The 25,085-nt window shown below is 44.4% G+C and overlaps 1 protein-coding gene across 1 annotated transcript in view; it reads right to left on the bottom strand.

Annotated features, from left to right (window-relative positions):
- LOC141114009 (peroxidasin homolog) overlaps nucleotides 1-25,085 on the bottom strand; it is a 77,722-nt gene that overhangs the window by 29,760 nt on the left and 22,877 nt on the right. Inside the window, exons 5-15 of the mRNA XM_073607430.1 lie at nucleotides 21,502-21,573; nucleotides 21,352-21,423; nucleotides 20,855-21,024; nucleotides 19,277-19,394; nucleotides 18,816-18,985; nucleotides 14,679-14,951; nucleotides 14,384-14,500; nucleotides 9,629-9,790; nucleotides 9,129-9,231; nucleotides 3,907-4,064; nucleotides 1,916-3,410 (exon numbers count right to left, since the gene is read on the bottom strand). Coding sequence (XP_073463531.1) covers nucleotides 1,916-3,410; nucleotides 3,907-4,064; nucleotides 9,129-9,231; nucleotides 9,629-9,790; nucleotides 14,384-14,500; nucleotides 14,679-14,951; nucleotides 18,816-18,985; nucleotides 19,277-19,394; nucleotides 20,855-21,024; nucleotides 21,352-21,423; nucleotides 21,502-21,573 — 2,910 coding nt within the window. The remainder of the gene's footprint in view (nucleotides 1-1,915; nucleotides 3,411-3,906; nucleotides 4,065-9,128; nucleotides 9,232-9,628; nucleotides 9,791-14,383; nucleotides 14,501-14,678; nucleotides 14,952-18,815; nucleotides 18,986-19,276; nucleotides 19,395-20,854; nucleotides 21,025-21,351; nucleotides 21,424-21,501; nucleotides 21,574-25,085) is intronic.

Genomic DNA, 25,085 nt, shown 5'->3' with positions numbered 1-25,085 from the left:
TCATTCAGATGTTCATTAGCAAACTTCAGACGGGCCTGTACATGTGCTTTCTTGAGCAGGGAGACCTTGTGGGCGCTGCAGGATTTCAGGCATAGTGTGTTACCAATTGTTTTCTTGGTGACTATGGTCCCTGCTGCCTAGAGATCATTGACAAGATTCTCCCATGTTGCTCTGGGCTGATTCCTCACCGTTCTCATGATCCCTGAAATACCACGAGGTGAGATCTTGTATGGAGCCCCAGACTGAGGGAGATTGACAGCTATTTTGTGTTTCCTCCACTTGCAAAAATTCGCACCAACTGTTGTCACCCTCTCACCAAGCTGCTTAGCGATAGTCTTGTAGCCCATTCCAGCATTGTGTAGGTCTACAATCTTGTCCCTGATGTCCTTGGTCAGCTCTTTGGTCTTGGCCATGGTGGAATGATTGGAATCTGATTGATCGATTGCTTCTGTGGACAGGTGTCTTTTATACAGGTAACAAGCTGAGATTAGGAGCACTCCCTTTAAGAGAGTGCTCCTGATCTCAGCTTGATACCTGTTTAAAAGACACATGGGAGCCAGAAATCTTGCTGATTGATAGGGGATCAAATACTTATTTCACTCATTAAAATGCAAATCAATTTATAACTTTTTTGAAATGCGTTTTTCTGGATATTTTTGTTGTTATTCTGTCTCTCACTGTTAAAATAAACCGACCATTAAAATTATAGACTGATCATTTCTTTGTCAGTGGGCAAACATACAAAATCAGCAGGGGATCGATGACTTTTTTTCCATCACTGAATACTGTTCTGAATTTAAAGCTGTGCCAGTGTCATCCTCATATTTTCCATCAGCACATCATGCTCATTCATGATAATTTGTATACACAGCTAAAAACATATTTCATTGACTTTTTACATTTTTTTTACTATTTTCTCCACCTTTAAAGAGGAAGTAAACCCTGATGGGTTTAACTTCCTCTTTATTCCCCTGAAAAGTAATAGCATAATGCATCGCATACTAGCCCATTATGTGGCACTTACCTGCAAACGAAGCCTGCAATGTCCGAGATGTCCCCGCTAGTGGCCGCATCCATCTTTGCCCATCTTCCTTCTGGGGCCGCGGTCTCTGGCTCTGTGACTGGCCGGAGCCGCGTGATGTCACTCTCACGCATGGTGCAGGAGCCGCCATTAACGGCACACGCTGGGAAAGAAATGGCACAGAGGGCCGTTTCTTCACTGCACATGCGCCGATGTCATCATTGGCGCACTACAAGGTAAATATCTCCTAAACGGCAAACGTTTAGGAGATATTTTCAGTACATATAGGGTAAGCCTTATTATTAGGCTTACCTATATGTAAAAATGTCTCAGGGGGTTTACAGCCACTTTAGGTTCCCAGTGTTTGCTCAAACCTGGTCTTTTTTCTTATTAATATAAATTTAGGGGAATGTATTCACTTTTTTTCGCTAATTTACTTTTGCACTCCTTGTTAAATTATTTGTAATGCTGAAATGATGAAAATTTTTATTTCATTTTGTGATTTTTGAGTGACCCTGTCACTATGTTCAGAAGTGGAAATGTGGTCCTGCAAAGTCTTCAACTCTTCTAGGTTGAAGACGAAGCCTGCTCAAGGATCTTTTGCATCCAGCTCACTTCCTGGTGTGTCAGATGCCTGGTTTCCCTGCTGTGGTTCCTTCTGCCAACTCCTCCATCTTGCAGTGACGGGGGGCCGGTGGAGGAAACCACAGAGCACAGACACCCCTGGAAGTGTCGAAAGCAGAGGATCTTTGAGCAAAGTTCATTCTTCAACCTTAAACAGCTTGGTGATGAGAGCAGCTGTCTTTTCAGGTCAAGACCACTTTTCAACTGTTAAAAATAGTGACAGAGCCCCTCTTGATTAATTGACTTAATTCAGAGGTTTGAATGACTCACCTTCGGAGCTTCTGCCTTACATCCTGGTTCTTGATTTCATTCTTCAGGTCCTCAAAGTCCTGTGCTGAGGTGAGATTGCAGAACATCCTGTAGTCATTGTAGGGTGGAATACCATGGTCCCTGCCACGCTGGATATTGATGGCCGCAAGGTCCAAAGACACAGTATGCACAGCAGCAAAAAGTTTCTCAGTGAGCTCTAGATTGAGTAGTTCTGTGGGGACCCTCATCTTACCAGGCACCCCAAAGAGCCCTCGAAGAATAGGGTCTATCCCTCCCTCCTGGAGCAACCTGAATGGGCTGAAGAAAGCCTTGTGCAAAGGAAGATGGCCTTGTTGGATAGGTTGAAAGGTTTCATTCAGTCGATAGATAATGGGGTTAATCAGGGTGTGCCCAAATCTTAAAGCAGCTGTGGCAAAGGCATTGAAGATAGCGCTGTTGACGTTGGGGTTGTAGCCTTTATACTCCCCCAGCATTCTCATTCCAGGTTCTCCAAGAATCTTTGGAAGCCAATGGGTGAAGGTAATATGCTGCATTTGAGCACCAACAATCTTTCTGGCCTCATGGTAGATCTTATCACTGTTCCAGTGAGGATTGAGCTTCAGTAGATGTTCTGCAATGCGATTATGCTCTCGAAACCATATGGTGTGCATGGCAGTAAGGGCAAGCTGCTCATTAGCTCGATGGTCTCCAGCTAGGAAGCACGGGACTGAACTTTCCCTCTCGCCCCGCATGCATTCTGTAGGAGGTCCATGAGCATAAGGCATCATGGGCTTTCCAAAATTCATCACTCCACCGACTTTCAACAGACCCCTCTGATTTGTCAGATCTCTGAGCTCTAAGGATTCGTGCTCAGAACTCCCGTACACATTGGAGGCATCAATGTAAGCAGTGAGCAGATTGACCTGCTCTCGGTAATAGGCAGATTCCATAAGAAGAGAGGTCACGCCGCTGCCACAAACTGGGCTGGATCGGGCAAAAAACATGCAGTGTCCATTTTTTAACCGAGAATCCTTCTCAGGCATGCTGATGGGAAAGCATGGAGGGTCATTGGTACACACCTGGCTGCAAGGTGCTCCGTCAGAGAATCTGGACATGCCTAGTGCTGGAATGGTCTGGTCTAGATCATGATCCAGAAACTGACCCCACTGCATGAGCATATGTGTGTACTGGGAATCTGGAGTGATGGTCTCTGTGCCAATCATGGTGGTAGACACCAGACGAGGGAGCGGTAAAGGCAGCACACCTGACTCATCTGATGCTCCTCGGGGGTGGTTAAAGCCATTCTGGTAGGCAGGCTTGAGAAGGCGCTGGAAAGCAGTGACAGATGCTCCCCACATTGGATGCCGTAGATTGTTACATGTACCATCGTATGTGCGGTAGCGTTGGTGGAAACAAATGTCTGAGCAGTTAGGTGTCCGCCTGTGAGCAGAGCATCCTGAGATGTTGGCAATCATGCTGATGTAGTGTGGGGACACCAGATCCCTATAGTGATAACCTGTATGGAGTAGAACTGAGAAGGTTAATAGACTCTTAAAACACTAACTTCCCACCCAACCATAATTCTTCTGCGCTACCTGAAATACAAAATAAAAGTTGCCCAAATAAGAAAATTTACAGTTGGATAGTGGATAGGGTAGGGATAGGGATGTTACTGGATACCAATCTTAGCCTGGACCTCCCTGCAAACTACACTGTAGTTTAGCAATGCAACCTGGTCCAGGACCCACTAGACATTGTATAGGCAAAAGCACACTCATGAGGTCACTCCCCTGCTCTTCCCTCCAGTAATCAGGTTTGCACAGTTAGATTAACATCATTGTCAAAGCAATTTAGCCCTCTTTGGCTTCCCAGGGTGAGTGCTATGGTGCATGTTGTTTGGTATACCTGTCTGGAGTTCGGCTTTAACCAGCCATGGACATTTGGCATGCTAAACACACCCTACAAGCAACGTCGCTCTAAATCAGACCAGTTCTTTAAAATCATTGACCTACCTGTGCTGTTTAGGTCTTCCGGCAGGCCTTGCTGCACATGTTCCTCTATCAGTTCAAGGGTCCTCTCCAGGATCTCTGCTGCGCGAACAGTTTCGATGGCCTGAGGGTCACGGGGGTAGCGGGACAGTGCAAAGAGATCACTAGGTGACTTTGGTAATCTGCATAAAGATAATGGTCTCATTTTTTGTAGGATGTGCCATAGTGTTCTACCACGACAGTAATGGACAGAAGTTTACGTTAAAGAGGACCTGTACCGTGGAAGCCATGCACAAAAAGGTAGAGAGCCAAAAAATAGTTATTAGTATTGCCTGTCCTAATGCAGCTGATATTTTCCCCATCCTTACTAACTTACCATGCTTTGTTCCACAATACAAATCTGTGGTGGAGGAGAAGTTCTGTGCTTCCTCATGTCAGAGTGGTCTCCTAGATTGCCAGTGGTCTGATAATTAATGAAGGAATAAGAGGCAGCAAGAGAGGAAGGACAGCTCCACAGAATAGATGAAGCAAGGAGATCCTTGCACTGCAGGTCATTAGATACCGCCACCTCTCCAGCAAGGAGAACAGTGAGCAGCGCGCAGTAGTGGCATCACCCAATATCACTCCAAATCTGGTGAGCCCAGCAGTCAGAGGCAGCAGTGCCTTAGATTAGGAATGCCTAGGCACAGGAAATGCTCTGAAATTTTTTAGGAGGAACTCAAGACAAAATGTCAATTTTCAGGGTAGTTTATAAAGGGGCCATTTCTAAATGTTTCAAATAATGCAACAAATCACTTTTTGAGTGCAGGCTCATTTTAATATGCCATTGTCATTCATCACAGCATTTCAGGAGATTTGGTTGGAACCAACTATTAATTAACAAAAGTTAAAAAAAGAAAACACAAAAAACTATAGATAATACATTTTTTTGCGTAAGTAAATAATGGAGCTCAAAGCATTCTCAAATGCTTGCAGCTATCATCAAGAGGTGGTTTATAAAAAGCCTTTTCAAGTGAATTTAGGGTAATATAAATATCTCACTAGTAGGAGAGAACTTTTGGACATGATAACCAGTTATGTAGCTATGAACGTGGGTCTGATTTTCACCTCCAATAAACAGAATTTACACTACAATAACATTTGGCTTGGACTGTTGGAACACCATCTGCTCAGAATTTTATGCTTCATTTATCAGAGTTCTCCATTCCTATAAACAAATGGGGAACTTGTTTTTTCTTTCTTTTGCATAAAAACCACTCTCAGAGCCATTTTCCATTGGGTGGTCCAATTCCCCTTTGGAGATTAAAAACCGTCCATTGTCCATGTTTTACGGGTTGTTCTAACTGCAGGTTTTATTGCAGTCCATCAATGTTGTACATGCCAATATACAGTGCATCCGGAAAGTATTTACAGGGCTTCACTTTTTCCACATTTTGTTATGTTACAGCTTTATTCCAAATTTGATTAAATTCATTATTTTCCTCAAAATTCTACAACCAATACCTCATAATGACAATGAGAAAGAAGTTTGCTTGAAATCTTTGCAAATTTATTAAAAATAAAAAACAAAAAATCCCATGTACATAAGTATTCACAGCCTTTACTGTGACATGCAAAATTGAGCTCAGGTGTATCCTGTTTCCACTGATCATCCTTAAGATGTTTCTACAACCTGATTGGAGTCCACCTGTAGTAAATTCAGTTGATTGGAAAGGATTTGGAAAGGCACACACCCGTCTATATAAGGCCCCACAGTTAACAGTGCATGTCAGGGCACAAACCAGGCCATGAAGTCCTAGGATGAAGAAAGAGAGATTTGGACCACCACACTGCAATACAAAACGCCTTTATTATAGAAAATCAAATGCCATAAATAGCAGAGGTACAGGTACAAAAGCAGCTGACGCATTTCACACACTCACTGGTGCTTAGTCATAGCTAGGGTGTGAAACGCATCAGATGCTTTTGTACCTGTACCTATGCTATTTATGGCATTCGATTTTCTACAGTAAAGGCGTTTTGTGCAGCCGTCCAAATCTCTCTTTCTTCACCATTATGTGTGCTGAGCTGACACCCTTCGTCTTCCATGCAAGGCGGGTGTAATCACAAGACCGCCACCTGGAGAAGTAAACCTCTCTTTCATGAAGTCCAAGGAATTGTCTATAGACCTCCGAGACAGGATTCTATGGCTGTACAGATCTGGAGAAGGGTACAGAAAAATGTCTGCAGCATTGAAGGTCCCAATGAGCACAGTTTCCTCCATCATCTGTAAATGGAAGAAGTTTGGAACCACCAGGACTCTTCATAGAGCGGGCCGCCTGGCCAAACTGAGCGATCGGGGAAGAAGGGCCTTAGTCAGGGAGGTGACCAAGAACCCGATTGTCACTCTGACAAAGATCCAGCATTTCTCTGTGGGTAGAGAAAAACCTTTCAGAAGAACAACCATCTCTGCAGCACTCCACCAATCAGGCCTGTATGGTAGAGTGGCCAGACAGAAGCCACTTCTCAGTAAAAGGCACATGACAGCCCACCTGGAGTTTTCCAAAAGGCACCTGAAGGACTCTCAGACCATGAGAAACAGAATTCTCTGGTCTGATGAAACAAATATTGAACTCTTTGGGCTGAATGGCAAGCATCATGTCTGGAGGAAACCAGGCAGCGCTCATCACCTGGCCAATACCATCCCTACAGTGAAGCATGGTGGTGGTAGCATCATGCTGTGGAGATGTTTTTCAGCGGCAGGAACTGGGAGACTAGTCAGGATCGACGGAAAGATGAATGCAGCAATGTACATAGACATCCTTGATAAAAACCTGCTCCAGAGCGCTCTGGACCTCAAACTGGGGCAAACACAACAATGACCCTAAGCACACAGCCAAGATAACAAAGGAGTGGCTACGGGACAACTCCGTGAGTGTCCTTGAGTGGCCCAGCCAGAGCCCAAACTTGAACCCAATTGTACATCCTTGGAGAGATCTGAAAATGGCTGTGCACCGACGCTCCCCATCCAATCTGATGGAGCTTGAGAGGTCCTGCAAAGAAGAATGGGAGAAACTGCCTAAAAATAGGTGTGCCAAGCTTGTAGCATCATACTGAAAAAGACTTGAGGCTGTAATTGGTGCCAAAGGAGCTTCACCAAAGTATTGAGCAAAGGCTGTGAATACTTATATACATGGGATTTTTTTTTTGTTTTTTATTTTTAATAAATTTGCAAACATTTGAAAAACAAATTTCTTTCACGTTGTCATTATGGGGTATTGTTTGTAGAATTTTGAGGAAAATAATGAATTTAATCCATTTTGGAATAAGGCTGTAACATACCAAAATGTGGAAAGAGTGAAGCGCTATGAATACTTTCCGGATGCACTGTAAATTATGCTATAACCATACATTTTTGTTTTGCTAATTTCTCACTTCTATATAAAACTTGTATAATATTGTTTTAAATTTACACTAATTATATATTGGGTTGAACAATAAGTAGGTGTCATCAATTTGGTCACTTTTTAAACTGATTTAAATGAGAGGGCGCAAACAGCCACATACTGTAACTGATTACATGCATGATGAAAAGAACTGCCCAGGCAAGAGTAAATCTTCCATACCTAAATAGTGCATAAAGCCAATGAACTGGTGCCTATAAGTGTATTCATCTTCTGGTATGATCTCTCCAATGCTGAGCAGTTATAAGTAATCGTTCCCCTGCAGAACAGTTATGAGGGATCCCTCCCCCGCTGAGCAGTTAAAGGAGTTGTAAAGGCAGAAGGTTTATCTTAATGCATACTATACATTAAGATAAAAAAAATTCTGTGTGTTGCAGCCTTCCCAGCACCTCCTAATCACTTACCTGAGCCCCTTCTCTCTGCAGCGTTGTTCACAAGTGTCTTAGCTGTCCCAGACACTCCTCCTGATTGGCTGAGACACAGCAACAGTGCCATTGGCTCCCGCAACTGTCAATCAAAATCAGTCAGCCAATCAGGGGAGAGAGGGGGACGGGGCCGGGTTGGGGCTCTGTGTCTGAATGGATACACAAGCTCTGACTCGGCTCGGGTGCCCCCCTGTAGCAAGCTGCTGGCTAAGGGGGCACCCACCAGAAGGAGGGGCCAGGAGAGCAGAAGAGGGACCCAAGAAGAGGAGGAATCGGGCTGCTTTGTGCAAATCCAACTGCACAGAGGAGGTAAGTATAACATGTTTGTTATTTAAAAAAATAACAAGCCTTTACAATCACTTTAAGAGGGATCTCTCCCCCGCTGAGCAGTCATGAGTAATCCCACTTTGCTGAGCAGTTACCAGAGATCCATCCTGTGATAAACAGTTATGAGTGATTCCTCTCCCACTGAGCAGCTATGCGTGATTCCTCCCTTGCTGAGCAGTTAGGAATAATCCTTTCCCTGCTTTGCATTTAAGAGTGATCCCTCCCCTGCTGTGCAGTTATGAGTGAATCCTCCTCTTCAGCGCAGTTATGAGTAATCCATCCTGCACTGAGCAGCTAATAGTAATCCCTTCCCTGCTGAACAGTTATTTAGGATATCTCCCCCCCTGAGCTGTTACAAATGATCCCTCCCCCTGTTGAGCAGTTACGAACAGTTACCAGTGAATATCTCCCTGCTGAGCAGTTACAATTCATCCCTCCCCTGCTGAGCAGTTACAATTCATCCCTCCCCTGCTGAGCAGTTACAATTCATCCCTCCCCTGCTGAGCAGCTACAATTCATCCCTCCCCTGCTGAGCAGCTACAATTCATCCCTCCCCTGCTGAGCAGTTACAATTCATCCCTCCCCTGCTGAGCAGTTACAATTCATCCCTCCCCTGCTGAGCAGCTACAATTCATCCCTCCCCTGCTGAGCAGGCAACGCCTCTCCAACTGAGCAGTTACATTTGATCCCTCCCCTGCTGAGCAATTTAAAGCATTTCCTTCCCTGCAGAGCAATCACAAATGGTCCCTCCATTACTAAAACTTCCAAATGATTCCCCCCTTTCCTGAGCAGGAACAAAAGATTGTTCTACCCCCAAAGAAGCAATCTGCAGGAATAAACACTAATCAAGGTGTCAGAAATAAAAGCTCTCTCGTATTGTATTACTCCATCTCAGATCGGGCCCATTATTTTCATAACCGACTGTCGTTGAATCTGACGGGTTGCTGTGGGGTAACACTGACAGTTCCTATTTTTGACACAGCACTGGTGCTTGCACAAGGAAGGGCTTCTTACCTACAGGGCAGCCACTTGTACCAGTGAGACTCCTCACCTGCTGAACAGGTATCTGTGAGTGGCGTTGAAGCTGCTGTTGACACTTTGGATGGCTTCTCGCAAGGACATCTCCACAAAGGCATCCCCGAGTCGTGCTGTGTCTGGGGAGATGCAGATAATCAGTCGCAGTCGTCATCATCTGCACAGGACAAATTTACAAAAGACAACGGCACAATGGGGGTTGATTTACCAAAACTGGAGAGTGCAAAATCTGGTGCAGCTGTGCACGGTAGCCAATCAGCTTCTAACTTCACCTTGTTCAACTAAGCTTTGACATAAAAACCTGGGAGCTGATTGGTTTCTATGAAGAGATGCACCAGATTTTGCACTCTCCAGTTTTAGTAAATCAATCCCTTTGTGTGTTTCAGAGTCCATATGACCACAGAACTTTGTGACAATTTGCATGGTTTTGTATATCTCAAGGAAAAACATAAAACTTGAGATAGGAAACAGTCAGCTGGCTTAGGCCTAGGTTGCCTGCTCACAGAGCGTACTTACCTTGTGGCTGCACCACATACAGCCAGACTGGCACAGAGCTGACCCCCATAGAGCTGGTGGCATGACAATGATACTGCCCACTATCCTTTATCACAGCCCTCTGGATATAGAGAGCCCCCGATTCGAGAACAGTGTGTCGTCCATCATTTGGCAGTTCTTCTCCTAATGACACAAAAACAAGACATAGATTCATGTAAAACAACTGATACTGAGGCAACCAATCACGTTTCAGCTTCAGTTTCATAACCTAAATGGAAGTTTTTATCCCGTACCAATATCTTCTCACGTTCTGTGACCAAATACGTTTTTTTAAACCAGTTTAGGTAAGTCAATTAGCGATGGGCGAATCTGCCTGGGTTCGCAAATTTGGTTCCATGTTTGCCAATTTCGAGTTTTTTGCATCAAAGTATAATATAATAAAAGGCAATAGCATACCTCCCAACATTTTGAGATGGGAATGAGGGACAACTACTAACAAATGTATGTAGGCTTAGGACACGGCCCCTGCCACACCCCCTTAAAGGAGAATTAACCAAAAAAAGACTTTTTTTTTACCACTACTATTCCTTTATAGTGGCTTTTAAAATGTACAAATGCAGCAATTTAGAAATTGGATAAAAGGTTTAGCACTGGGAAACACTTTTTTAAAAGATAAAAAGTGCATTTTATATACAACTATATGGATCAGACCAAAATAAGGGACAAATGAGGGGGACAGAGGGACATTGCTCCAAATCAGGGACAGTTGGGAGCTATGCAATAGGGAGCTGGGCACTGTTTTATGGGGACATTTAACATATATCTAAAATATATTGCAAATATACCGTATACAATTGTATACATTTGTTATAAAACATAATAATCAATAATAAATTCTGAGATTCCTCCTCACTTCCTGTGACGGCGATGATGGTTTCATCAGACAAGAAGTGAAAATTTCCATCAGGAATACAGAATTAAATAAAAAAAATTTTTTTGTAGAATAGAGGAAAGTTTGAACCCCTGTCACAGGGTCTGTGTCTCAGTTATATAATTTCCTTCATTTCCTGTCTAGTAAAGCCATTGTCACAGGGACAGGAAGTGAGGGGAAATCTCTCTGGACTATTGGAGCCCCCTGGACAAACACTTCAACAGTATAACTTCACTAGAGTTTTCACCAATATCATTTTTCTTCCTTTTTTTTTTTTTTCTCTTTCAGATATATTTCACCACTTGTCCCATTTTTTTTTTTTTTTTATAAAAACAAACAAATTCTTTCATATTGGAATTTATGATTTTTTTTTTGAGAATATTGATTGACAATGCCATCTATCAGTACAAATGTAGACAATCTGTTAAAAGTGATCATTTAATCTACTGCATTAAATTATAACTAAAGGCAAAAAGGTTTTTGTGGAGAGGGATTAGAACCCCTGTCCGTTTTTATTGCTGTCTGTGTCCCTGTTAGGGAGATTCATCCTCTCTATTTGTCCTATTTACCATTCTCATTGAAAATGAAAATAAAGAAAATCCCAAATGTGGATTGTCCCCAAAAAAGTAATAAAGGGGAATTCCTCCCATGGGTACACTAGTTCTGGTGACCTGCAGGGCCGTCTTAATGAGAGAGCACACCTGGGCATTGCCCAGGGGCCCCAGCTGCATGGGGGGCTCCTGCACTTTCCCCAAAGAAGCTGCTCCTTGAGCCCACACTGTCTGGAAATTGGGGGCCCCATGATGGCACAGAGAGTGATGTTTACACAGGAGAGGCAGGCTGGCAGTGGTGCGCCATGCAGAACAATACCAGGGAGGGCGGGGCCGGAGCACTAGTGATGCTCTGACCCCGCCCCATGCAGCTTGAATGCTCGGGACTCGAAGGCCGCGGGGTAGGAGCTGGAGTGAGAGCTGCTGATTCGGCAGCACTGAGAGCCCGCCTGCGGAAGTAGCATTGTGGATGGTGTCATGGTGAGCCCAGCTGTCCAGCACTGTTTGCACCAAAGGGCTTAGAATGCCCAGAGGGATGTTCTCTCCTCCACCCCTCCTTCTGCCTGCATGGCTTGATTGGTATAGGTGAGTCCAGTGTTGGAGGTGGGCACATAGCCAAAATTTCACATGCACTGCATCTACACTGGAAATGTGGGTACTACATGGATGGAATAATGGTGCTGGGGGATATTAAGGGTGTATGGGGGAAAACAATGCTGAGGGGGGATCTGGGGTGTATAGGGGGTAGCAATGCTTGGGGTATCTTGGGTGGCTATAGCGCTAGAGGTATCAGGGATGTAGAGAGGCCACAGTGTAGGGGGTATCAGGGATGTAATGGGGTCACAATACATGGGGTATCTTATGGTATATGGTAACAGTGCTGGGGTGAATATCTAGGGTGCAGAGGGATCAGAGTGCTGAGTGGATATCTGGGGTGTAGAGGGATCAGAGTGCTGGGGGGGATATCTGGGGTGTAGATGGATCAGAGTGCTGGGGTGAATATCTAGGGTACAGAGAGGGATCAGAGTGCTGGGGGGGGGATATATGGGGTGTAGAGGGGTCACAGTGCTGGGGGGATATCTGGGGTGTAGAGGGGCCAGAGTGCTGAGGAGTTATTTATTTGGGGTTGAGAATCCAGGGATGTGGAGGTGGTAACAGGATAACAATGGTAGGGGGAAACCTGGTGTGTGTATGTGTGTGTGTGTGTGGGGGGGGGGGGGGTTGGTTGGGTGGAGTTAGGAGTGTTGTATGTATATAAGATGTAGAGGGGTTACAATGTTGGGGGTAAAAATGTATTTGCACATCCAACATCCAAATTTTCAGGACAAGCTTTCCCGGAGTGCCCTCTTCTTTGAGGTACAAGCAGTACTAATACACAAAGTTTTAGCAGAATGTTAACATTCTTGTATTTTATACATTTGTTGGCATCCTCTGGATCAACTGTGGGTATGGGATTGTGTATATAGGATTGTAAATTTTTAAAAATTTTTTTTTGTTTTCCTCTGTTTATTGGTTGAACTAGGCATGTCTTTTTTTCCAACCAGATAACTTAGTAACTATACATTATCTATTAGTACTGCTTGGACCTTGAAGAAGGGGGTACACCCCAAAAGCTTGTCCTGAAAATTTGGGTGTTCATGCAAATAAAAAAAAAATATCATGGACGGTACATAATTGCTCTTGTTGCAAGTGCACTGATAAGGCTACAATGACCTCTGGCCACCATTAGATGAGCGAAGAAGAGATGAAGACCTCAAGCTCTAGCAGTCCACATAAAGCTTTTAAGTTCGAGTCTTTTAAGGACATCAGAAGCTGTCATGCATTTGCCCCCCCACAGAGAGCTGGCATTTGTACAGACTTTGGCAGAGAACTCCACCAATCGGCGATCAGCTGAGCCGGGCTCTCTGCCAAACCTGGCGGCATAATAATCAGAGGAATTATCACATGACTACCGAGGCAACTAAGGTTATAGAGGGCCTGCACACAATCAGGATTCCCTACTGTTCATACGAGGGCCAAATCATACACGACAATACAACTTCATGTCATTTATTGTCAGCCATGAAACCTTCATGCAAAAAGCTAACAGAGACAAGATTTTGGCTTCAGAAACCAATGTACCCAAATCAAACTAAAATTACGGGTGGAAATGATATTTTTTCATTAGATCGCAAAATACCGAACAATAGCGTTTAAATCGATAATAGATGGCTAGTTTCAGATCATTCGAATCTAAATCGATCACAAATCATTACATGTATCGCCACCTTAAATGGGAATTAGAATTAGACAAAATGTACCCTTGCAGTGAGCTCCTCCCACCCCAAACCCAAAGGATAAAACAGAACTCTGGGAAAAATTGCACTGCATGGGTTAACTGCTTGTTTTCTCTAGGGGTGAACACAGAGCTTATACTACTCACCCGATCCTTCAATCCTTCTGAAAACGGCGCTCCCCCACGTCCAGTGGTGGACTGTTCCTGCCGTCGTCACTTCCAGAGCCAGTCTATGGGCGTGATGACATCTTGAACATTGGAACGCACAAGACCGCAGGGGGGCAGGAGCAACAGGAACTGGTCTTAAGCTTGGAGGATTGGTGAATTAGGTGAGCATATCTCAACTTTCTAATCCCCTAAACTAGGGTTCTCCAAACGTTATATACAAAGGGCCGGTTTACTGTCCTTCAGACTTTGAGGGGCCGGACTGTGGACAGTAAAAGTAGACAATTCCCTGGCATCAATCGGAGTAAACAATGCCCCATTGTTGGTATTTGAAGGAGGAATATTTCCTTGTTGTTGGTGTCATGGGAAGAAATAGTGCATCGTCATTGGTGTCAGTGGGAAGAATACTGTATTGTAGTTGGTGTCAGTGGGAGGAATAGTGCCCTATTGTTGGTGTCAGTGGAAGGAATACTGCACCAAGGACCGGATACGGTCAAGCAATAGGCCACATGGCCCCCAGGCCGCAGTTTGGAGACCACTGCCCTAGACAAAAACAAGCAATAAAAAAAATATATTCCTGCTTTAAATGCTTGTTTAGTTTAGGGGTGCAAGGATATGATGTAAAATGTACCTAATTTTTGGATCCGTTAGGCTATTTCAATCCATGCAATTGATTGAATGCTGCTGCCTCCCTAAGGCACTCTCAGCTGCGGTCGCATTGCTTGTCTCTTCACGCTCAATGCAGGGCCCCATTACCTATTTAATAGGCCCACCCCAGAAATGTAAAGACTGTTCTGGTCCATGCTCTTCAGGGAAGGTTAAAATAACCAAGGCGGGGAAGGTGAGGGTCTTACCATCTTTAGTCCACGTTATGACCGGAGCTGGTTGCCCATTGGCAGAGCAAAGAAATTCGACATCCCGTCCTTCGGTCACTGTCTGGTCTCTGGGAACCACAGAGAACTTCTGAGGATCTGAAAGTGAAGTGAGGAAATCGGAGGACAGAAAACACATAGCAAAACCATTTAGAAGAAGACCATATGGGCTCTGTGACTTTGACACAGCCACAGAGCTAGTCCCAATAGACTGGAATATCTCTTCAGATCAATATTGTAATCAATATATTTGCCGTATGGCCTTGTATTTTCTCACCTTGTACGATGATAGACGCAGAGGCCTGGACGCTGCCCTCGCTGTTGCTGGCGTGACACTGATAGAGCCCCTGGTCCGCCGCGGTGAGGTTTTGAATGTACAGACCCCCAGAGCTTGTGATGGTAAAGCGCCCGTTATTGGGAATCGCTTCCCCGTTTTCCGTGGTCCATGTAATTTTCGGCAGAGGGTCCCCAGAGACGCCGCACTCCAGGGTGATACTTCCATTTAGGAGCGCTTCCGTGGTTTGTGGATGGATTATAAACACCGGCTTGGCTGAGGAGGCAGAAAGATTCAACTAAGAACCTTCCATGGCAGGGCAGTCAGTGGCCTACAGATCACATTGAGAATGAAAATGTACTGTCCGTGTTTTATAAAGCGTAGTGTTTGGGCAGCAAAGCTGGCTATACACCTCATATTCCCACTGTATAACTTTGCTTTGATTCATGACCAACCATATACAGACTGGATGGGGTCTGAAAATAGGGTACATTGTTAAATTATAGGGGAGCTTCACCCCACCCATGGGCTTTACTTTCTATATGCCACTTACCTTTGTGGATCCTCTATGCAGGATATATATACTCACAAACCCAGCAAATCCTGCATTGTCTTTTTTTCTCTGCTGCACCTCCCATCTTGCACCATCATCTTGAATCTCCCATTATTGTGAGCCGGCTGTCCCTTCCTTGTTTGCACTGCAAGCCTCCTGATGACACTCCCTTGATCCGTCGCATGCCCAGACATGCCCCATTCTTTATTGGGACCCAGGCTCCATACTTTGGCTCTACAGCCTACTAGGATCAGTGACGTATATATACACAATATTACCAAAAGCATCAGGAAGCCTGCCTTTACATCCACAAGAACTTTAATGGCATCCCAGTCTTAGTCCGTAGGGTTCAGTATTGAGTTGGCCCACCCTTTGCAGCTTTAAAAGCTTCAACTCTTCTGGGAAGGCTGTCCACAAGGTTTAGGAGTGTGTCTATGGGAATGTTTGACCATTCTTCCAGAAGTGCATTTGTGGGGTCAGGCACTGATGTGGACGAGAAAGCCTGGCTTGCAGTCTCCGCTCTAATTCATCCCAAAAGTGTTCTATCAGGTTGAGGTCAGGACTCACTCATCCACATCTTTATGGATCCACATCTTTATGGATCTTGCTTTGTGCACTGGTGCGAAGTCATGTCGGAACAGGAAAGGGCCATCCCCAAACTATTCCCACAAAGTTGGGAGTATGATTGTCCAAAATGTCTTGGTATGCTGACACCTTAAGAGTTCCCTTCACTGGAACTAAGCCCAACTCCTGAAAAACAACCCCACACCATAATCCCCCCCCCCCCCTCCACCAAATGATTTGGACCAGTGCACAAAGCAAGGTCCATAAAAGACATGGATGAGCAAGTTTGGGATGGAAGAACTTGACAGCCCTGACCTCAACCCGATAGAACACCTTTGGGATGAATTAGAGCGGAGACTGTGAGCCAGGCCTTCTCATCCACTTTAGTGCCTGACCTCACGAATGTGCTTCTGGAAGAATGGTCAAACATTCCCATAGACACACTCCTAAACCTTGTGGACAACCTTCCCAAAAGAGTTGAAGCGGTTATAGCTGCAAAGGGTGGGCCAACTCAATATTGAACTCTACAGACTAAGACTGGGATGCCCTTAATGTTCATGTGCATGGTAAATCTGGTATCCCAATACTTTTGGTAATATGGTGTGTATATATCACAGGAGGCTGTGGGTGGCCCATATGCGTTATCCTTACCAAGGCAATTAACCTTGAAAAGAAGGAGGGGAGCACTAAAATAAAAGGCCCACTTGACAATTAGATTGTACAATCTCCTTTTTACAGTGAGGGAAAAAGTATTTGATCTCCAGCTGATTTTGTACGTTTGCCCACTGACAAAGAAATGATCAGTCTATAATTTTAATGGTAGGTTTATTTTAACAGTGAGAGACAGAATAACAACAACAATATCCAGAAAAAAGCATTTCAAAAAATTATAAATTGATTTGCACTTTAATGAGTGAACTAAGTATTTGACCCCTTCGCAAAACATGACTTAGTATTTGGTGGCAAAACCCTTGTTGGCAATCACAGAGGTCAGACGTTTCTTGTAGTTGGCCACCAGGTTTGCACTCATCTCAGGAAGGATTTTGTCCCACTTCTTTGCAGATCACCTCCAAGTCATTAAGGTTTCAAGGGTGATGTTTAGTAACTCAAACCTTCAGCTCCCTCCACATATTTTGTATAGGATTAAGGTTTGGAGACTGACTAGGCCACTCCAGGACCTTAATGTGCTTCTTCTTGAGCCACTCCTATGTTGCCTTGGCCGTGTGATTTGGGTCATTGTCATGCTGGAATAACCCTCTACGACCCATTTTCAATGCCCTGGCTGAGGGACGGAGGTTCTCACCCAAGATTTGATGGTACATGGCCCCGTCCATCGTCCCTTTGATGCGGTGAAATTGTCCTGTCCTCTTAGCAGAAAAACACCCCAAAGCATAATCTTTCCACCTCCATGTTTGACGGTGGGGATAGTGTTCTTGGGGTCAGAGGCAGCATTCCTCCTCCTCCAAACATGGTGAGTTGAGTTGATGCCAAAGAGCTTGATTTTGGTCTCATCTGACCACAACACTTTCACCCAGTTCTCCTCTGAATCATTTAGATGTTCATTAGCAAACTTCAGACGGGCCTGTACATGTGCTTTCTTGAGCAGGGGGACCTTGTGGGTGCTGCAGGATTTCAGTCCTTCGCAGCGTAGTGTGTTACCAATTGTTTTCTTGGTGCCTATGGTCCCAGCTGCCTTGAGATCATTGACAAGATTCTCCCGTGTAGTTTTGGACTGATTCCTCGCCGTTCTCATGATCATTGAGGTGAGATCTTGCATGGAGCCCCAGACCGAGGGAGAGTGACAGTTATTTTGTGTTTCTTCCATTTGTGAATAATCACACCAACTGTTGTCACCCTCTCACCAAGCTGCTTGGCGATGGTCTTGTAGCCCATTCCAGCCTTGTGTAGGTCTACAATCTTGTCCCTGACATCCTTGGACAGCTCTTTGGTCTTGGTCATGGTGGAGAAATTGGAATCTGATTGATTGATTGTTTCTGTGGACCGGTGTCTTTTATACAGGTAACAAGCTGAGATTAGGAGCACTCCCTTTAAGAGAGTACTCCTAATCTCAGCTCGTTACCTGTATAGAAGACACATGGGAGCCAGAAATCTTGCTGATTGATAGGGGATCAAATACTTATTTTGCTCATTAAAATGCTAATCAATTTATAACTTTTTTGAAAATGCGTTTTTCTGGATATTTTTGTTGTTATTCTGTCTCTAACTGTTAAGATAAACCTGCCATTAAAGTTATAGACTGATCATTTCTTTGTCAGTGGGGCAAACATACAAAATCAGCAGGGGATCAATGACTTTTTTCCCTCACTGTATCTATCTACAGCAGTGGTCCCTAACTTCAGTCCTCAAGTACCCCTCAACAGGTCATGTTTTCAGGAGTTTCTTCACCTTGCACAAGTGTTTTAGATCAATGTCCATGGCTTGGTATGTACGAGACCTATTTTATCCAAGGGAAATTTCCAAAACATGGCCTGTTGGGGGTACTTGAGGTTGGAAAACACTAACCTATAGGTACATATTCAGGTTTAGGCCCTCACATTACAAAAAAATTGGGAAATTTAAAGGTGACTGTACAGGGATTGTTCAATTAGATTGTGGCATATAAACAGTGCTGGGACAAGATCATCCAGTGCCCAGGGCAAAGATGACAAAATTGCGCCCCCCCCCCCTCCTCAATGTGTACAAGCTTATGAGGAGGAGAGCGAGAGCACAGCCTGCACCCCCTCCCAGCTCTATTCTTTTATCCTTGCTGCTTCCAGCGCTGGGCTGACAGAAGTAGTGATGTCGCTCTCACTACTCCTGTCAGCCGTAGATGTCGGTATTCCTTAACTTGTTATGCAGTGAAAAGGACCTCTTTCTTCCATTGCTGCTCTCAATCGCCTTTACATGGTTTCAGCCTGCCAAAACCATGGATGTTCCACCACATTAGAGAACCCATGAGAAATATAATCATGGGTGCACCTGCCTTTTTTAAGCGACTCATACGTGTAGAAGGCGTTACTCACATCGGCTGCCAGAGTAGCGCAAGATCGCCTCTTGAGTGCGCACCTCCCCGGCGATGTTTTTGGCCGCGCACTGATAGATCCCTTTATCCGACTCCTGCGTGTTCTGGATCATCAATGTCCCATCATGCAACAGATGCAGTCTCCCATCGAAACTCATATCGATCTCATTGCTGGAGGGAAAAAAGAGTGTTGGGTGGGTAACATGGAAATATATGTGCCTCCATTCCCCTTTTCCTTTATTAGCATTTTTTTCAATTTTTATAAAATATGGTTAGTTGGTCACTCGGTGCCCCGTAGTACATACACATAAATAATTAAGTAGATTAAAATCAGACAAACACCCATTGGACCCTCTGACAAATCTAGTTAATTCAAAGAATACCTAAAACCCAATCTAATTTTGGACAGAATAGGAAACGTGTAAATCCATTTGTACAGTTGGCTAAACCTCGAACACCCACTTGTTATGTATCCATCTGATGTCAGGCTTGGGATTCCCCTCGGCTCGGCAGATAAAATAAACCGTATTTCCAAGGACGACATCGGCATCTCTGGGCTCCGATACGATTCGAGGCATCTCTGGAGGAAAAGGAGACCGCCATCAAATGACAGGTTCATTTTTTGGTTGAGAGGAGCCTTTCAATTTATGGTGTGAGCAATTTTTATTTATTTTTTGGTTATTCTGAAAGGGGTTTATTTCATTTTGGAGAGTGGGGAAGGTGTTTGAGTCTTTGCCCGGATTTCACTGCTCTTTTTGACTGAGTTGGGGAGATTTGCCCTCACTGCTTGTCAGGACAGGAAGTGATGGGAACTCTCTCTAATGGGGACAAATGCAAATACAGGTTGTTCGTAGAGAGATGAAAGGCTAAAATATCTGTATGTTCCTGTCACCCAACCCCCCCCCCCCCCATTCATTACTTGTGTTGGTGTCACAGGGACAGGAAGTGAGGAAATTCTCCTTAATGGGGTCAGACAGCAAAAAATAAATAAAAGAAACAGTAAAAAATTGTAACTCTCCTAATTTTTTTTAACAAAAAATTTGATTGGAATCAAGATTGAACAATTCTTTATCTTTCACCCATTTCCCTGCTTGTTTGCCCAATCAGATCCCTGCAGTCACTAGTCCAGATGACAGCTAATGGCAGTGCCAGGACAGGGCCATCTAGAGCCCAGGGCGAACATGCCAAACTGCCCCCACCCAAAGATGTAGGAACGCCCCAAATAATGAAGCACTAATCTACATGCTTACCTCCCAGGCATATATTCCCTCTCCTCCCAGTACAAATCTTTGACCTCCCCCCTCATCCCCCATCCCAGCTCAAATCCTCTCTTCCCAAATCCCCACAGCACCCCCCCCCCTGAAAAAAAAATCACTCCTCATAGCACAAATCCTTTACTCCTAAACCCCCCCCCCCAACCCCCACGAGTACTACACCCTTCCTTCCAGTACACATCCCCCCTCCTAATACTGCACCCTTCCTTTCAGCACAAATCCTCTACTCATCAAATCCCCCTTCCCCCGTCCACGAGTACTGCACCCTTCCTTCCAGCACAAATTTCCCCTCCAAAATTTCCTCTCCTAGCACAAATACCCCCAATCGTCCCTACTGGCACAAATCCTCCCCCCAAAAATTTCCCCTCCAAGCACGAACCTCCTCCCTCCTCTACCATATCAACTCTCTTAGCACAAACCCCTCAAATTCCTCCTGCTAGCACAAATTCCCTTCCCCTATCTGCCCTCCCAACACCAATCCCCCCAAATCACCTTTCCTTGCACCCCCCCCCCCCAATTTCTTCTCTTACAACAATTCTTACCCCCTGCTGTCCCCCAAATTCTCCCATCCAACACAAATTCTGTCCCCCATCTCACATGATACCACAGTGCCCACCCATTGTCCCAGCCCTGGCTAATTGTGAAAGGAAGTGCACAATGGTAGGTTTCTGAGCCCTCATTATTGAAAACAAATCATTCATACTCCAAAAATAATTGTGGATGGAGTAAAATGTTTCTATTCCCCAAACCAAAGCTTTCAGCTCACCGCAGTTAAACTGATCCTCAGGAAGGGAGCTCACAGACTTCCCTCGTAGATGCGACGGATGTTCGCACGTGGCGGCAGTCAGCGTGCTGCTCCTCTCCGTGAACTTCCTCAGGAGGTCCGCCAACCACACCAGCTCACAGTCGCACACCAAAGGGTTGGAGTCCAGGCGTCTAGACGCACACAGAGACAAACTGTAAAAATCCTTTCTGGTGCAGCTCTAAATTTACACTATGCACCTCAGACTATGGGATGTCATTAAAGAACAACTCCAGGGGCATCCAGGAAATCTCTTTTCTCTTTAGCTATAGAAATACTAACACACCCTAGATAAAATTTAAATTCTGGCTGGTGGTGGCAGAGCTTGCTCTATATGCTGATGACACAACGGGGGTTTTTATGTGATCCTAAAGTCAGAAAGAAGCTGGTAGGTGCTATTTAGCAGTAGGGATGGAGTCAACCATTAGAACACACCCTTTTGGGGGCAACAAACAACTTACAGACGGGTCAGTGATGGAAGCTGAGAGAAGGTTCCTGGATGAATCCTAGAGATTCGGTTATTGTGCAGGAACCTGCAAAAGAAACACAACATAAAGACAAGCCAAAGGGATAAAATAATTCACAAGACCTAAGCTATTGCAACCACTTACAGTCTCTCCAGCTTCGGCAGATCCCCGAACGTGTCAACGTCCAGAGCCTCCAGGCTGTTGAAGTGGAGATACCTGGCACAGGGGAAGACAGAAACAGAGCATGGGCTGGGTGAACTTCACGGCTACCATGCTATGACAGCGGCCAAACTCTGATATGCATCTACAATGGCCACACAACATAACAAGGAAATACTACAACTCTTTCTACAAATGAAAAATTGGTGTAAACGGACAAAAAGTTCAAAGTTTTGTTTCTGTGCATGTCCACTGGTCTGCAAAGGCCAAGCTCCGGTTTATAAAAACTGAGGAACTGGAACTCTACTGCAGAAAAGCACAACTTAAAGTATATGCATAACCAGACGGTTCCTATTTTAGTTTTGGATAGAGTAGGGAAGGGTTAGAACCCATAAGTTTACTTTTTATTGTCCTCTTGGAGATGCAACAGGGGAACTGAGAGGAGATCAGTCGCCCTTCATTAGCATATTTATTCTTGCCTTTTGTTTGGGTGACAACTTTAAAATGTTGAATTCCTTATTGATTTCTGTTTGGCGATATTGCTCACCAGGACAAATACAAAGATGGGTTCAACACAGCGGGGACGAAGACAGCAGTAACAATTTGATGGAGGTTTTTAATTCTTCCACACTCTAGGCCAGTGTTTCTCAACTATGGTTCTGTAGAACCCTAGGGTCCCTCCTAAGGTTGGTAGGGTTTCTTTGATCAGTGAACAGTGGTGGATCAATTTCCCACGTAGCCTGACCACCAATCCAAGGGGGCAGCTTTCCCCTACACTGATGACCAATGCAAGGGGCAATTTTCCACTAACCACCCATGTCATGGGTCACTTCTGCATGGATCACTTATGTTAGGGGACACCACAATTTTTACTGTGTGCTCTTCTTTTCTGTAATACTTACTTATTTCAAGTATATTACTGAAAATAATTTTGCAGGGATTTTGGTTCTGCCAGTCAAATACGCTAGGCAAGTCACATTTTTTTTATTTCAAAATGTCTTCAATTTATTGATCGTGCTTTAGCACCATTAGTTATAGATATACCGTATATACTCGAGTATAAGCCGAGTTTTTCAGCACATTTTTTTGCGCTGAAAATGCCCCTCTCGGCTTATACTCGAGTCAAGCACTTTTCTGCAGCAGAGAGTGACATTTTCCGAACTAAATTTGTTGCTAGGAACCCCAAATTTGGTGTGCAAACCCAGTGGAACTAGCGCTACAACATATCCAAAGATGGGGTTTCTAGCACTAAGTGGTCCTGAGATACAGGGCCCCCAAATGCGGTTCCGAAAATGTCATTCTCTGCTGCAGAAAAGTGCTTGACATTTTCTGAACTGATTCATATCTCGGGGCCACTTGGTCCTAGGAACCCCAGCTTTGGAAACTTTGTAGTGCTGGTTCCACTGGGTTTGCACACCAAATTTGGGGTTCCTAGCACCAAGTAGCCCCGAGATACAGGGCCCCAAAATTGGTCAACTGTGTCCATCTGCAGCAATGTCATTTCGGGACCCTTTGGGTCCAGAGACCCCAAGTTTTGGATGCAGCTAGGGGGCATCTAGGAACCCTTAACTACCGAGTTTGAAGTTCAGGGGCCCAATGGCTGCAAATAGGCACAGTGAGGCTGCAAATGGGCATTGTTGACCCTCTTTTCCACTTACAGTAGCTGTGCATTTCTCGCCCTAGGCTTATACTCGAGTCAATAAGTTTTCCCAGTTTTTTTGTGGTAAAATTAGGTGCCTCGGCTTATATTCAGGTTGGCTTATACTCGAGTATATACGATAATCCTTTTTAGCAGGGGTATCCGGAGAACCTGAAAATTATTTCAAGGGTTCATCAGAGGTAAGGAGGTTGAGAAAGGCTGCTCTAGGCAAACTAAAACAAAAGTTTTGGATATACATACCCTAAAAGGAGGCATGGAGGAGCTCAGCTATGAGTAAAGATTAACCAAACTGAATTTATTCTCCTTTGAGAAGAGGCGATTAAATAGGAATATCATCACCTTGTATACATAATTGGTCCACATAGTGAACAAGGGTGCAAAGTTGCTACTTTTAGGTCATTGAAAATGACAGAGGTCACTGTTTTCTTCTGGAAGGAAAAACGGTTTAAAGTGGTTCTAAAGGCTCAAGGTTTTTTTACCTTCATGTTATTGGCTCCCGCTGCTGTCAATCACAGCCAGTAAGCCAATGAGGAGAGAGAGGAGGGGCCGAGCCCCGGCTGTGTGTGAATGGACATGGCAGTGCAGTGGCTCAGGAGTGTGCCTGCTTGGATGCCCCCCACTGCAAGCTGCTTGCTCTGGGGGTACCTTGCAGGAGGGAGGACCCAAAAAGAGGATGATCAGGGCTGTTCTGTGCGAAACTGCACAGAGCAGGTAAGTATAACATGTTTTCTATTTAAAAAAAATAGGGATTCTTTAAAGAAACATGGAATAGTCTTCTTCAGGAGCTAGTTCTAGCTAACTTAACAGATTGTTTCAAAGAAAGAACTGGATGTGTTCTAAATGCACAAAATATAAATGGCTATAAATATTCATTAGTAACAACACTGTACATTGATGATCCAAGAAGTATCCAATTGACCAAGGGGTACAGGAAGGACTTATTCCTTGTTAAAGCCAAATGGACCATGGTTTATAGGAGTTTTCTGGTCTTCCTCTGGATCAACTGTTGGTTTAGATTTCTGAAGATGCAAGCTTTACATTTATTGATAGGATTTTGTAATTATGTGCTCTTTGCAAACGGTCCCTTGCACAGAATTAAGAGCTGAGAGACTCAGAGGTGATTTTATCTTTTATCACAGTATTCTGTACCAACGTGTTCAACTTTTTCAGCCACCAATCACCCAAGAATATGAATCGAATTGATTGTTGTAAGGCGATAACTCAAGTTATCTCAAGAAAAAAGCCACCAATTTAAGTATAATAACATGAGTACGTGGTTAGCAGGCAGAAGGAGCTAGAGACCTGAGGATAACCAGGAGGGGATGTGATTAGAAGGATCCAAGAAGTATCCAATTGACTAAAGGGTACAGGAAGGTCTTCTTCCCTGTTGGAGCAAATTGGACCATGGCTTAAGGAGATAACTTGTGTTCTTAGTAAGACCATCTTAATGCAAAAGGCCCTTCATACAGTAGCAGAGAAATCTGACTGGCCTAGCAGGTGTCCAGCCAAAAGTAATATGTGGGGAGGTAACTTTCTAGCACTTGCAACCACTTTCAACAAGCTTTCAATTACAAAAACAACTTAATACATTACATGGTTACATATAGTTACATAGTAGGTGAGGTCGAAAAAAGACACAAGTCCAACCTATGTGTGTGATTGTATGTCAGTATTACATTGTATATCCCTGTATGATGTGGTCGTTCAGGTGCTTATCTAATAGTTTCTTGAAATTATCGATGCTCCCCGCTGAGACCACCGCCTGTGGAAGGAAATTCCACATCCTTGCCGCTCTTACAGTAAAGAACCCTCTACGTAGTTTAAGGTGTTAGGCCATTGATGTGGTCTAACACCAGTCTTGCCATATGACAATAAAAACTTGAAAATGAACAATACCAGGCTAAAAGTG

The sequence above is a fragment of the Aquarana catesbeiana genome, linkage group LG12 (genome assembly GCF_042186555.1).
Source record: "Aquarana catesbeiana isolate 2022-GZ linkage group LG12, ASM4218655v1, whole genome shotgun sequence".
Lineage (NCBI taxonomy): Eukaryota > Metazoa > Chordata > Amphibia > Anura > Ranidae > Aquarana > Aquarana catesbeiana.
This window is presented reverse-complemented; position numbering and strand designations above follow the sequence as displayed.